This window comes from Callithrix jacchus, chromosome 8 (assembly GCF_049354715.1).
Source record: "Callithrix jacchus isolate 240 chromosome 8, calJac240_pri, whole genome shotgun sequence".
Taxonomy (NCBI): Eukaryota; Metazoa; Chordata; class Mammalia; order Primates; family Cebidae; genus Callithrix; species Callithrix jacchus.
The window spans coordinates 41,267,999-41,282,302 of record NC_133509.1 but is presented as its reverse complement, the minus strand read 5'-3'; the positions used below and the strand labels follow the sequence as shown (position 1 = coordinate 41,282,302).

At 36.4% G+C, this 14,304-nt stretch overlaps 1 protein-coding gene across 1 annotated transcript in view; it reads left to right on the top strand.

The window, feature by feature from the left end:
• WDR72 (WD repeat domain 72) overlaps positions 1-14,304 on the top strand; it is a 210,639-nt gene that overhangs the window by 188,680 nt on the left and 7,655 nt on the right. Inside the window, exon 19 of the mRNA XM_009005469.5 lies at positions 13,835-13,939. Within this exon, the coding sequence (XP_009003717.4) occupies positions 13,835-13,939 (105 nt within the window). The remainder of the gene's footprint in view (positions 1-13,834; positions 13,940-14,304) is intronic.

The window sequence follows — 14,304 nt, the reverse complement described above, 5'->3', positions numbered from 1 at the left end:
GTGTTTAACCTTCTAAGTACTAAATGTGCTTTGTCACTGCTTTGGTAGATTTGTCACTGAACTGGCATTGTTTAAAGCTTTTAGCTTCAATGCCATTAAAAGATCTCAATTCTCTCCGCCTTGGGAGGCTGACCATGTCCCTGTGCAATGGTTCGCCACACTTCTGAAACACCAACTGGACAACACTGACTTGTTTGTTCACATATTTATCCATCCATTTACTCATTAGATAAATATTCAGCTTTTTTGTGTCTTACCCCAGGCTCTCTGGTAGACAAAGGAGAGCAACCAGAAAGGCACCGTTCCTTTCTTTGGAGGTCAGCCAACAAGCCTCACAATCATAGCGTCTCAAACAGCTCTTCGGGACTCATTGTTGAAAGTAAACAAAATAAGCTGGAGTTCTCTTCCACATCTTCTAACTACATTTTTGCCTGTCCAACCATTCAGCAACTCAACCTTACAACTACCAGCTGTAGTTTTACTGAGATGATCAATATGGTAGTATTTAAAGAGTAAAGGTAAATGATCAAATTCTCTTTCTCTACAGCTGTACATGCTACTTGGATGGTGACACATTTTCTTTTCTCTTTCCCTTTGGAGGATGACTGGTGAAGGAAAAAGGGGGTGGCTCTCTGATTTGTCCCAGCGATGGTGAGCAGCCAGCAGAAAAGCAGACACACTTAATGCTCAGCTGCTCTGACCAGTCAAGCAAGCCCCCAAGTCCCAGCTGTGCCTCTTGATGTTTTCTGATTGCACCTACTCCTCAATCTGTGAACTGTTTTCTGGACTTAGATTCATCAAGCGCTGCTGCTTTAAACACGCATGCAGGCAGGCATCCTAGGATATGCCATTATAGGCTGCTGCCGGGGGATCTTCTAGGAGATAAATGGAACCTGTGTGAAGTAAATTAGTGTGAACCAGTCAATCTGAGTGTCAGCCTTGAGCCACTTCCATGGATAACTAGCTGGCTGACTGGAGGCCAGGATCTTGTGCTATAGGTGGGTTGGAAACTCTGAGATTCTGTTGCACAGAATAAGATGATTTGGGGGGCGATTTAGTCTTGGAATAAGGCCAATGTGATCTGTTTCAGATTTGTCAATGAAATGGAATTCTAAAGCATGTCTGTTTAACTCCTGCCTCTAGCTATACCAAATGCCACTAAATTGGCCAACTTCTTTACTGTGGGAAATAGGAGAGAAATGCCCTGGAAATGACTGCTTCCTCCCAGGTTCAGCTGCCATTTTCAGGCTCCAACAGTGCTGTGCTTGGTTTGATCCTCCTATCTAAGATCTTTAGGGTTTTAAGACTAAAGAATGGCCATAATCAAGCAAAAAAAATTTACGCCAAATCTTTCCTCCTATTTGTTTTTGCAAATAAATCTCTGTCATCTTAAACTCATGAAGAGAAGTTCTCTGCAAAGGTTGATGATCATAGTTCCCCATAGATATACAGCATGGGAAATAGAATTTTGGTCATTAGAAGTGGGAAGGGGGAATCTCTTCCATAGCAATAGAATGAGAAACATTTTTAAACAACTGAGCTGTGCCCTGGAAAGGATCTAAAGACAAAAATGTATATAAGCCAATAGAGTCTTAAGAATTATTGCTTAATAGGATTAAATTCTCCATGTAAATGGTTCTATTATGTAAAAATCATGTTTCCATAATTCAGTATTCTTTTAGAGATTATAGTCTCTTTTACATTAAGATCAAAGAATTCTTTTTATCTAGTTAAATTATGACAAATCCTCTTTATTTCTTTTTTCCTTTATTACATTAATAAAATTTTTATCACTTCCCTCTCTGTAGGATGAAATATCAGTGAGATGGTTGAACATAGAATAAAGATGTATAAAATAGAACTAGTATAATCTAGGCCTCATATGTGGGGAAATTTTTTAAAAACATTTCCTCCTATAGCCCCAGGGAAGTATTTTGCCTTTCATAAGAAGAAAAAGAAATCTATCATGAAATAGGAACTTGGGCAAAACAACAATTGTTTGAATATTCAACAAAATTAATTTATTTTTACCTCTGATCACCCTGCCTAGACTCAAGTATCCATAATACAGCTTTTGAGTACTTTACTTGAAAGTACCAATATTATGCGGTCCATAGAGACTCATTTTATATATAAGATACACTTCAGTATATAGAGTGTGTCTGTGGATGTTAGGTAGCATGAATCATAGCAGAGATCAAACCAAATACTTTAAAAATTGAGTGAGCCTTTCCTTGAACTAATGAAACAAAAATGGGATGTCCTGTGAAAACAAAATTTGTTTTATGCTTGTACATTGAGTTCAGAGAAATAAAATCCCTAGCGTAAATTTAACTTTATGATTTATGAGGATAAGGAAAAGAGAGTGGAAATCAGTGAATTTCCCCTCCTGTTGTAGGAAGAAGGTGTAATCTTTTACAACATATGAATCATATTATTTTTAAAGTTATTTCAAGGTTAGGAAAGTGGGTTTTGTGAAAAATGATGCTTTGGCCTAGAGATACCGCATAACATGATCCACCCAATGTTACATAAACATTCAGTGCAAATAAAGTAAACTTCTTCATTAATAACTACCTGTAAGTCAGCTGTCCCATGGGCATTAGACTCCTCATGTTTGTGGAGGAAACATATAATCTATGAATTTCCAGGTATCTGAGATAAGCTAAAGATGACAGAAACTGACTCATTATGTCAGGCCTCTGACTTTTCTAGCTCAGTCTTCTGCTTTCAGCACCAGAGGTTCCATTGTAGATAGGCAAAGTTATCCTCATAACATCAGCCTCAAAGTCTCAAAATGTGTCCAAACTGTCTTGCTTCCCCATTAACGTACCCAGTGAGGTAGTCAGAAATGAGATCCAAAGAATGGGATTAGAAGTATAACACAGACCAAATAAAATGCTAAGGCATAGAGAAGAGAGGAGAAAAATTAATGTTACGTGGTGGACTGATGAAGATGTCACAGAAAGGTGAAATTTCAGCTAAGTCTTCAATAAAAAGTACTATTTTAGAGAGCAGAGATTTGAAGATTGGTTTAAGAGAGGATATCTCAAACTGGGGATCTGTGCGAAAGCACAGATGCAGAAACTAAATGGCATATCCAGGGGATAATAAGCAGTCTTATCTAACTTCAGTGATGATATCAGAGGCTGAGATGGGAAGGATAGAGAGAGTGGTAGCATCTAGTGAGAAATTGCTAAAGGTGAGTTGAGAAAGTATTGCAAAAGGGCTTGAAATCCATGGCTCCAGAATCCTTCATTGCTGAGTGAACAAAGGTCCTTGTTTAAAGAATGGCTAGAGGGAAAGATACCTATTATTGGATAGTTAAAATAGAGGAGTGACTCTAGTAATGGAAAAAAGAGGGAGAGTATAACCATCTTAATGGGTTGAAGGAATGAGAAGTGAGAAAAATGACCATCATAGGTATAGATAACTTTTTAGCAAATTTATAAATATCAGTCATGCTCTTCTTCAGATTTACTTTCAGACTAGAGTCTTGGTCTTCTCAATCTCTTCTTGAGATATTCTTATATAAATAAACTCTGTTCTCCATTACTTCCTCCCAGATCTTTGGATAGCCTCTTAAATTCTACTGTCTTCTGCATGGGCTATAGTGACTGGAGATACACTCAGTGTTCCGAAGTGCAGAGTCCTCATGGGCTCAACTTGGTTGTCTTGTGGTTGGTGTTCTTGCTCATCCCCTTCCTAAAGCACTAGCCTTCTGCTAGCCATTTTCCTACATGTTTACATTGACACAACGGCCTTCAGTCATAACAAATGATAGATCAGTTTCGTGTTCTTATTACATATACTTCACGTTATTTTAAATTTTTATTTGTAATTATTATGAATACACACTAGTTATAGATATTTATGGGTTACAATCGATATTTTGACATAAGAATACAAGTGTAATGATCAATTCAGGGTAATTAGGTATTCATTACTTCAAGCACTTTTTATTTGTGTTAGGAACATTTCAATTCTATTCTTTTCATTATTTTGAAATGTACGATAAATTATTGTTAACTATAGTCTACCGAACATGAGATCTTATTCCTTCTATCTTACTGTATTTTTATATTCATTAACCATCCCTTCTTATCCCCCACTTCCCACTAACCTTTTGATAACCATCATTCTACTATCTCCATGAGTTCAATATTTTCTTAGCTCTCATATATTAGTGAGAACTAATATATTGTTTTTCTATACCTGACTTATTTGACTTAACATAATGTCCTCCAGTTCCATTCATGTGGTTGCAAATGACAGAATTTCATTCTTTTTTATGGCGGAATAATGTTCCCTTTTGTATAGTACCACATTTTCTTCATCCACTAATGAACAGTTGGTTTGATTCTATGTCTTAACTTCTGTGAATAGTGCCGCAATAAACATGGGAGTACAGATATCCCTTTGATATACTGATTTCCTTTGTTTTGGATATGTACACAACAGTGAGACTGCTGGATTATATGGTAGTTCCATTTTTAGTTTTTGAGAGACCTCCGTACTGTTCTCCATGGTAGCTGTACTAATTTACATTCCCACTAACAGTGTATAAGAGTTCTCCTTTCTCTAAATCCTTGCCAGCATTCGTTATTGCCTGTCTTTTGTATAAAAGCCATTTTGACTAGAGTGAGATATCTCATTGTGGTTTTAATTCACATTTCTCTGATGATTAGCGTATTACATATATCTGGGTTATGTTTCCTCTAAGTGTTTCCCAAACTTAACAATACTGAAATGTGTATGCAATATTTATTCCCATTCATTCTGCCTTATGATTGTTTTCTATAGCTAATCTAATTAGTCTAACATCTCACAACTCAGGAACCCTTAGTGTCCTGGAGATTTACCATTCATTCTTCCAAACAATGTGTAAAACTATATTAAGAGAGAGATTCTACACTAATCTAGTAAACTGTCTTATCTAGAAATATCTATTCATCTCTTACCCTTTGTTTCCTATTCTTTGTTCTCCAATATGATAACATCTTTTTTGTATTGAACCTACCTTTCCGGAACTATCATTAGATTACTAGTTTCCCTTTATCCACATGCATGTTTGCTCTTTAAAACTTGGCTTTCTTTAGGTGTGTTTCTCTAATCCTTTATTTATACATATCAGTGGCTTACGTAGTATTAAATGAGACTCTCTACCACATATCAACATCACTTCCATATTTTCAGTGACCATCTCTTTGCGATATTAGTCCAAATACTGAGTGTTATGCAGTGAAACAGTGTAAAGATTTGGGAAGGCATCTTTCTGTTATTTATCTCTCAATATAACTAATACTTTTAAATGTGTGGCTACATTGACGTGTGATCATAAGACCCAGCCAATGCCAATAGACCACCTATGCTTTCCATGTGTCATGTGAATGCATATGGAGGGTGTGGGATGTGAGAAAGTTATGCTCACTACTGATTACATTTTTATATAGTGGTAAAATACTTGTTAGCACCCAAGCATATCTTTCATTCAATCTTAGCATGTTTTCAAGTATGCTAACATACCACTTTGATGTCATTCAAATAAAAATAAGTCACAGTCAGAGTAACTCAGCCTAATGATATGAAATATGGTAACCCTTCCTTACATCCTTCTTAATGTTGACAAAGAACTAGAAAACAGAGGCATAGTCTCGATAATGTGATTTTCTTATTTTCCATTTCCAATCTGGGGGATTAAAGAGCTCTGACACTTGACTAAACCATCTGAGACAAACACTTTCCCTTGAGATAGAGACGGGTATCAGCTGGGAATTTGAGACTGCCTGCCAACCATTCTCCCCACACTGATGGTGATGTCTTAGGTTCAGTCTGTGGAAAGGTTACTGCTCTTAGGAATTCCAATGCTAGTGCAATTTGACAGTTTTTTTTCTCCCACTGATTCAAGAGGGGACTGTTTTTTGGTGCTTTTCCTTGGTTTAAATTGCCGTGTGATGTGAATCCTTAAGTTCACATATAAATCATGTTTATCTCTAGTCTCTAATGCTAGCATGATGCTCGTTTGATTGAAGGGTCTCTTGATTTCCTGGCCTCCTTCTAAATTTTCAAATACAAGCTGGGAAGTTTACTATAAATTCATCTTAGAGTTTTACCTTTACTGACTGTTCTTCAATTCATCAATATGTGGGTATCTATTTGTTTTCCTCTTTGGAATGGACTCCTGCTTTCAACTTAGTATTTTCTTGAACTTGAGTACAATAAGTAAAATTAATACATTTCTGTATTTACCATAGGATTTGGTTTTTAAAAGTCAAATGACTTTGCAAAATCTAAATTGCATGAAGAGTGGAGTTCATTTCTATTCATTCTTAAAAATAATTCCTCACCATACTTCTTTTAGTGATGAAAAGATCTTTTCAGATGTTTCTCGATCTCTTTTCATTCATTATCTCTCTGGTATCGAAAACTGGAATTGAGCTTACTAATTTAGTAGATACAATTAACTTCCTGTATCTAGAAATTCTCTTCTTGACCAAATAGTAGATAAAAATAAGAAGTAAGTTCTCTTAGTTATTTCTACTCTAGATTTACTCAGTACTATTCAGAGACCAAAGTCATGGAAATTATTGAATTTTTCTTTAAGTACCTGCTCAACTACTCACCAGCTCTCTCCTGGAAACACTGCTTCCCATGAAAATGGTATTCTGAAGAAGCACATAAGTAATCTAGGCAAACCTCCCAATGGGAACTCTTAGAATTACCCTGGTGGGAGTGAGGAAATGCAGTAGGAGGAAGGAAAGCAGTTGCACCATTCCCTATTATTCTGCTTTTCTACTTCCCAACCTACACATTTGCTCTTTGTAATGCTTTCTTCTTCCTATATGCTTATAATCTGTTTCAGATCCCGAGTGTTTAGATAATTTGATTTGAGTTAGCCTTCGTGCCTGGCTTGACTAAGACAAAATGACTTCATGGACCCCATCCCTACATATAAAAGAAACAGAAAGAGTTGGGACTATACTGATTCTTCCTTTAGGAGCTTTGGATTGAAGAGAGTATGAGTATACAGTAACACTCCACTGCTCCATAACCTTGTCCATTTGTTCAACAAACAATCATCGAGAACCTCATTATTGCTGGGAAACTGAAACCAAGAAGGAATACTTTATCTTTTAGAAAATGCCAACCTTCCTTAATTCAGAAAGGGCCTCAGAAGTCCTTAGTAGCTCCAACACTAGTGTAGTGGTCTTGGATTCTTAGTTGGCAGAATATTTTAGTCTCAAAGCTGGAAGGTATCAAAGAGGCTGTGTACATCAACTACCTCATTTTATAAAGGAAAGAACCTGAATTTAAGAAAGTGAAATGGCATGCCCAAGGTTACATTATTAGGAGCAGGCGTAAGATTGAAAGCCTGATCTTCTGGTTTAAATATGCTTTTTGTTTTTATTTGCTTTTTTCCAACACATTCCCTCTTTGCAAACTCTTAAGCTCATCTCTTTAATGAAATTGTTTTATATTCTTTCTAAAATAAATACATATATTTGGGGACTAAACAGTGTGGAATATCATTTTCCATCCAAAACTAAGTCAGATGGAGTCTCCTTCTTTATGCAGACTTCCTGTTGGCATTAATAAGAGGTTTTGGAGATGTTTGAGTAACTTTGAGCTGTAAACCCTAGCTAGACCTTGGGATTTTCCCCTTAAACTGCAAGTGAAATTAATCATCGATTTAAAAATTTTTTTTTGTTTTACTTCTCAGGAATCCTTGTTCGCAATTTCAAACAGTCATATGATAAGTACTCCGGAGTATCTACCTTGTGTCTTGCATTAGGCTAGAAGTGCAGTATCTGCTTGCTTGTCAGGCTTACTGAGGCAGGCCATTGCTCAAAATCCTGAATAACAGAACAGTATTTGTATTTTAGAGGAATACAGCAATGTTTAAAAAGATTCAGTAAGCAATTGATACCTCTTTCTAATTTATCTTCTCCAAACTTGTTTGGGCGGTCTAGCCATACTTCTTACTTGTGGAAATTAGCTATAAACAGGTTTTTTCCCCCCTTAGCCTAAACAGTAAATAATTTAATCCTCTGTGTTTTGAAATGAATACATTAAATTCTCTACATCTAGCTAAGAATACAAAAATAACACTTAATATTTGCAACATTTCAGAAAATTTATTTATTAGTTGAAAAACAGGTCATGTTTAAAGTGATTCATTCTAGAAGATGCCAGACAAAATAATATCCCATGTTAGATTACAACTGCAGGAAGATGGCACAACATGTAAGTCTAACCTTAACTCATCTTGCTAAACCTGCCTGTAAAATAGTTACTAGTTATGAAGACGCATTAGATATCTAATTTAATTGGGAACATTTCTACATGATTTTTCCCTGATTTCCAGTCCACATTGAAGACAAAGTAAGCCTGAAGTGTAATGCAGAATGTAGCTGTTGCTATTCAAATATAATCAGGTCCTAGCACTTGATTATCTCAATAGATGCTCTTAAAGTAAGGGTAATGTGTACACAGCTCTTTAGCCAGATACTGTTTCCTGATAAGATATCTGTCCAGAGAGATGCCACTTGTAAAGTGAATTTAGGGTCTGTTCAAATGACATCTTTGTTTACAAATTTGGTGTTATCACTTACCGTCTTTTCATAGATTTAAAATATCTTGCAGTCTTTTGAGATCTGCTATTATTGCATTAATATTTTCTTCTACTTGAGTTTTGTACAGTTTCTCTCACTTCCATACTTCTAGAATAATATCTTTTAGTTTATTTTATAGTGTCTCTTTAAAATTGGAGACAGATCTGAATTATATAGCAGGATGATAATCAACTCTTGGCTACAATATTGAGCTAGCAACTCAAGTCCGAGCTCTTTTTCACTGCTTATTCCACAGGTATGAGCTATCTTTCAGTCTTTCTGGACCTCTGCATCCTATACATTATTTCTGTGGCCTGATTACTATGTAATTAAGATTTTTCTTCGGATTTTACCTCATTCTACACTAGTATATTCTATTCAGTTGTCCAACATTTCAAACTGTTCTTTTTATTTATTTTCCTATAAAGATCCTCATTACCTCCAAAAAGCCTATACAGATAATGAATGAGATATATTTTTAAGTCATTCCTAAGTCATTGTATTGAAAATGTTATTTAGAGCTGAAGTTTTTATTCACACTGTAAATTATAGGGATATTTTTTTTAACAGGCTCCATCTATCCAACAGCAGTGGCCAAGCTTGGAAAATCCAGCCACTGTTTGTGGAAGTGGATGGAGACTGTTTTCCAGTGGCCACTTGCTTGCTGGGGATGGGGACATGTTCTGGGGGGAATTGTTTGCTGCCTAGGCCTAACCCCCTTGAACAGCTAATACCATTTTTCTGCAAATGATGAGAAAAGGAAGAAGGGAATTTTTAGAGGATAACCAAAACCAAAATAGAGAACAGAAAAGGTGAAGGAGTATTATCACTGATGGCCCTGCTACCACTTTTTTTTTTAATTTTTTATTGCATTTTAGGTTTGGGGGTACATGTGCAGAACATGCAAGACAGTTGCATAGGTACACACATGGCAGTGTGTTTTGCTTCCTTTCTCGCCTTCACCCACATTTGGCATTTCTCCCCAGGCTATCCCTCCCCACCTCCCCCTCCCGCTGGCCCTCCCCTTTTCCCCCCAGTAGACCCCAGTGTTTAATACTCCCCTCCATAGCAAAGACCTGGAATCAACCAAAATGCCCATCGATGATAGACTGGATTGGGAAAATGTGACACATATACGCTATGGAATATTATGCAGCAATCAGAAATGATGAGTTTGTGTCATTTGTAGGGACATGGATGAATCTGGAGAACATCATTCTCAGCAAACTGACACAAGAACAAAAAATGAAACACCGTATATTCTCACTCATAGGCGGGTGATGAAAAATGAGAACACCTGCTACCACTTTTTAAATTTTAGCAACAAATCCTACCATAGAGTCTTCCTCCTACTGTCTCCTGAATTTCCTCTTACAGTGTTCTTGAATGTAGTTTAAAAACTACTGATTTTGTCTTGTCTATGGCTGAATGATTCATTTCTTAACGATCTACAATAATTACACTAGTAGTTAAATGCACCGTAGTGAAACACATCCATACAAAGTTCATAGACTCCTCTTATCTAGCTACCAAAGATATTGCAAAGATATTTAGAACACTGGCCTTTCAGTCATCAGTATTTTGAGGCGTGTGATGAGTAAATGGAATAGCCTTACATCTTTCAGTGGCAGACTGTCCAGAAGAGTTTGCCTTTTTTGCCCCTTCCCCTTAGATGTGGAATATTTCAGAATATATTTCGGAAGAAATACAGAAGAAATAAACAGTTAATTTTAAGCTGAAGATGAGTCTAGCAACCATTTGCATTATATTGATGTCAAAAGTATCTCTCTGCCAAGCTCTGAAATGCACCTTCAAAAACTACTGAAAATATCCAAGAACTTTAGTGATGAGCTACAAATGGACTTTGGTATTGATAAATAAAAGTCAATATGTATAGTAAAAGGACAACTTACTGTGATAAATGGGCCCACCATCAGTAAAGATCAAATTATTGACTATCTAAAGCCAGGAAAAACCTGTCTATAGCTAATTTTTACAGGTGAGAAGAATTAGCTAACAACAGCAATTTAGAAAAAAAAGCAATTTACATGTCAAAGAGACATGTAAAGAGAATTCATTAAAAATACATCCCAAAGTAGGCAGCAGTGTTAACAAAACTAGGCTAATGTGTATCTTTGGCCGTGCCTAGGTTCACACTCTTTTCTTTTGCCTTCAGCAAGCTCCCTTTGGCTTCCCACATTCCTACTCAAGGAGGTCTGATTCAAATTTTACTTTCAGACTACTCTATTGTAGAGGAATTCTCCTCTGCACTATTAAAAACCATGCCCCTCTTAAGAATGTTGCCTTTAGTGCTCTGACTGGTTACTTTTTATCATACTTCAACTAGAGCACAAGTTATATGAGGGCACATTAAAAGTGCCTTCATTTCTTTACTCCTCACAGTCTAGCACAGAGCTCTGCCCATAATAAACACTAGATCAATATTTGCTGATTCATCACTTTGGAAGTGATTCATTAGAGAAGCCTTGGTCACATACCATGTCAGAGTTCAGTGATGAAACATCACAGGAAACACCCAAAAGAACCATTGCAAGGATTAGCTTATCAAGCAAACACACAAAGAAAAAGTAGAATGGCAGTAATTAACCTCTCCAATGCCTGCTATTCCCAACTGGCAGAATGTAGCTACTTCTTCTACAGTAAATTTAATTGGATGCTCTAGGAACTGCCCAGTAAAAATGATAACTCTTGTACCATTTCAAATTTGGAAACTCATCTGTAACCAAGCACTATATCTGAAGAATAACCGTCTTTATTTCCCCTCCCCCACACAAGCCAAACCCTCCAAAATGAAAGGTGGAAGCAAAGTAGTCACATGGTACCTACTAGTGTGAGTTCAATGAAGATCATGCAGTTAAAGCTACACATAACTTTCTGGCCTTTTTGAGAGGTTTAGGATATCAGTTCATACTGGGACCACTTTATTGCCACAAAGGATGGTTGCAGACATGTACTTTGTTTGTCTAATACCATGTCCTCTTCCTCTGTGAGGTCCCTGATTTAGAACAGCATCTTCTGAATATTTATTTTGTGCTAAATATTTGTTGAAGGAATGAATAAATAAATGAATGAATGGACAAAAGTTTTAAATTATGAAGAACAGTGTGTTGGATGGCAAGTGCAATGCATTTGCCCAAATCAATAGAGGTGCTACCTCATTGGCTTTTAGTAATAGATTTAGCTATATGATTTATTTCCTTTTATAAATGCCAATGTAAATATTTCACAAAATTATCAAGTAAGATATATGGAGATAAAAATCATTAAAGTAGGCAAGGAAATCTTGACCAACGTAATATTATTCTGAATGAAACTTCGATTCATTTAACTATACCACTTAAACATTTCACAAACAATCTGTAGATTAAAAAATAATTTGTAAGTATGACCTAAACTAAAGAAAATTAAACTCAGCTACATCAATAACTGCTTAGGCCACACATCCTCTTCTTCCATATCACAAACCAACATCACCATTTTGCAAACATGCATCCTTGGTTTCAAGTTGGTCTAACGAAGAAATTGAACAGATCCATTGAAAAGATAATTAAAAGCACATATCCTCTTGGATCAGGAGGACATTTAACACGGTACTTCTGCATCATTCATGTGTTCATTCATTCATTTCACAGAGTCTTCAAGAATACCTTCTATGGCCTAGACACTGTTGCTTATGAAGTGCATAGAAATATATAGATCAAAATGAAAAGATTGGATTTATTATTGAAAATAGCAATTTCATGCTTTTCTTACATTTGGTTCCCCAAGAAAGGTTTTAGAGAAGTAGTGAATTCTAACTATAGTGGCATTTTCATGGAGCAGAGAAGTCATACCTGCATCCTTAGAGAGTTGGTGAAACAATCTAGAGGGAATATTTAAACCAGAATCATGTTACCGGTCTTCTGTAAAGTGTGTCTATGTGGTCTTCAAGTTACAGACATCAGTGCTATGCACACTCCACTAAAATAAGTGGAGGGGTGTGGCAGGTGTGGACACTACCAATGCTGCTTGGACCTTGGTTGGGCAGGAAGGGGTTGTGTCATGTATCAGATGTGTGAAGTACCACAGGCTCAGCTGCTGCACTGCTCTCTTGTCTCCTAACAAAGTTTTAGAAACAGTGTCCAGGCCCACTCTCCTGTGCCAACAAACATCTTACATATGATTTGCAAATGCATATTTTGTTTATTGCATTTATGGCTTATAAATATATTGCATGTGTTATCATATCAGCGGCTGTGTTTATTGCAGTAACTTACAATAAATAAAATTCCATTGTATTCAACAGTATCTATATATTTAGAATGTTTGGCTTGTGACCTAATTTATGCTATTGAAGGCTTGTTTTATTTTTTCTCTGAGTTTTTTCATGAAGACCAGCCCACTTTTTCTGACAAATATTTTCTAGAACAAATGTAACATGGAAATGTGTTATTTCATGGGGATAATATAGAGCAGGTATTACAACTTGTGGAAAATGTGGAAACTTGCGCCTGTTTCTCAAAACAGAATTAGTGGGTGTCACAGGTTTATAGGAAATTTTAGACTTCTGTACTAGCTTCCATTTCTGATCATAATCCTACTTAGGAAATAGTATCTCATGACAGGTTGTCTGGAGACCTACCATTCAAAACAACAGCCCTCCTTATTATAATACTCAGGTATATTGTTATATTTTAAAATTTACTTTTTATGGTACTAGTTTTTTTGGTGTTTAGTACCATAGTTTTTAATTTCATGAAAGAGAGCCAAAATGTACACAAAATGTTCATTAGCTGTGATTTGTGTGATGAGAGGAACCACTGCCACCAGTACAGAGCTGGTCTTTCTAATCGACTAGGCTGATGGTTCTCTCTGTGTTCCATTGCCGTTAATTGACTATATTGTTTTAGATTTATGCATTAAAAATACGATTTCTACTTTGAAGAGATCACTTTGTTACTTTGTAGCTTTTAAGCTGATGCCATGAACTTATTTTTCTTCTAAGATAAAGTCACATCTATAGATTTTTCAACTAATTACATGTCTGCCAATAAATACTTAGAGGATACATTTTATTTCAATTTATTATTTGTGTTTACATAGTGTGTCCCTGGAAATATCTGTGGAACTGAAAGGAAATGTTTTAATGGTGTTTGCTACTACTTTTTCATCCTCTGTCTTCTCTGTCTCTCTCTCTCTCTCTCTTCCCCCCTCCTTAATAGCTCCAGTCAGTCCAGTCAAGCATGACAGCAACTCAAACTCGGCAAACTTCCAAGATGCGAAGGACATGCCTGACAGATGTGCCTTGGAAGAGTCTGAGAGTCCAGGTGAAAGCCATTTAAAAATAGTCAAGTATAAAATGATAAATTTGACACAGCTTTGGGGTCCTTCGAAGGGGGTGCGGGGAGAGAACATTGTAATGCTGTTTTCTCTTAGCAGCTGCACTGTCAAATTAATGGTCACCTCCAGGGGTCACAGTGTGGAGCTGTTATCTTTTCCTCTTTCATCAAGAATTCAGTTGGAGGAAGTACAAAGGCTTTATGACTGAGAAGGGAAGCTGACACTATTAGTTCATTATCATCAATTTTAGGCTAAATGGTTAATAGAGCCAGAGATTGGAAACTATAGAGGAATGGCAACATTTTTAATATTTCAAATAATGGGATCTAACAAGAGTGGAGGAGAAGTGGAC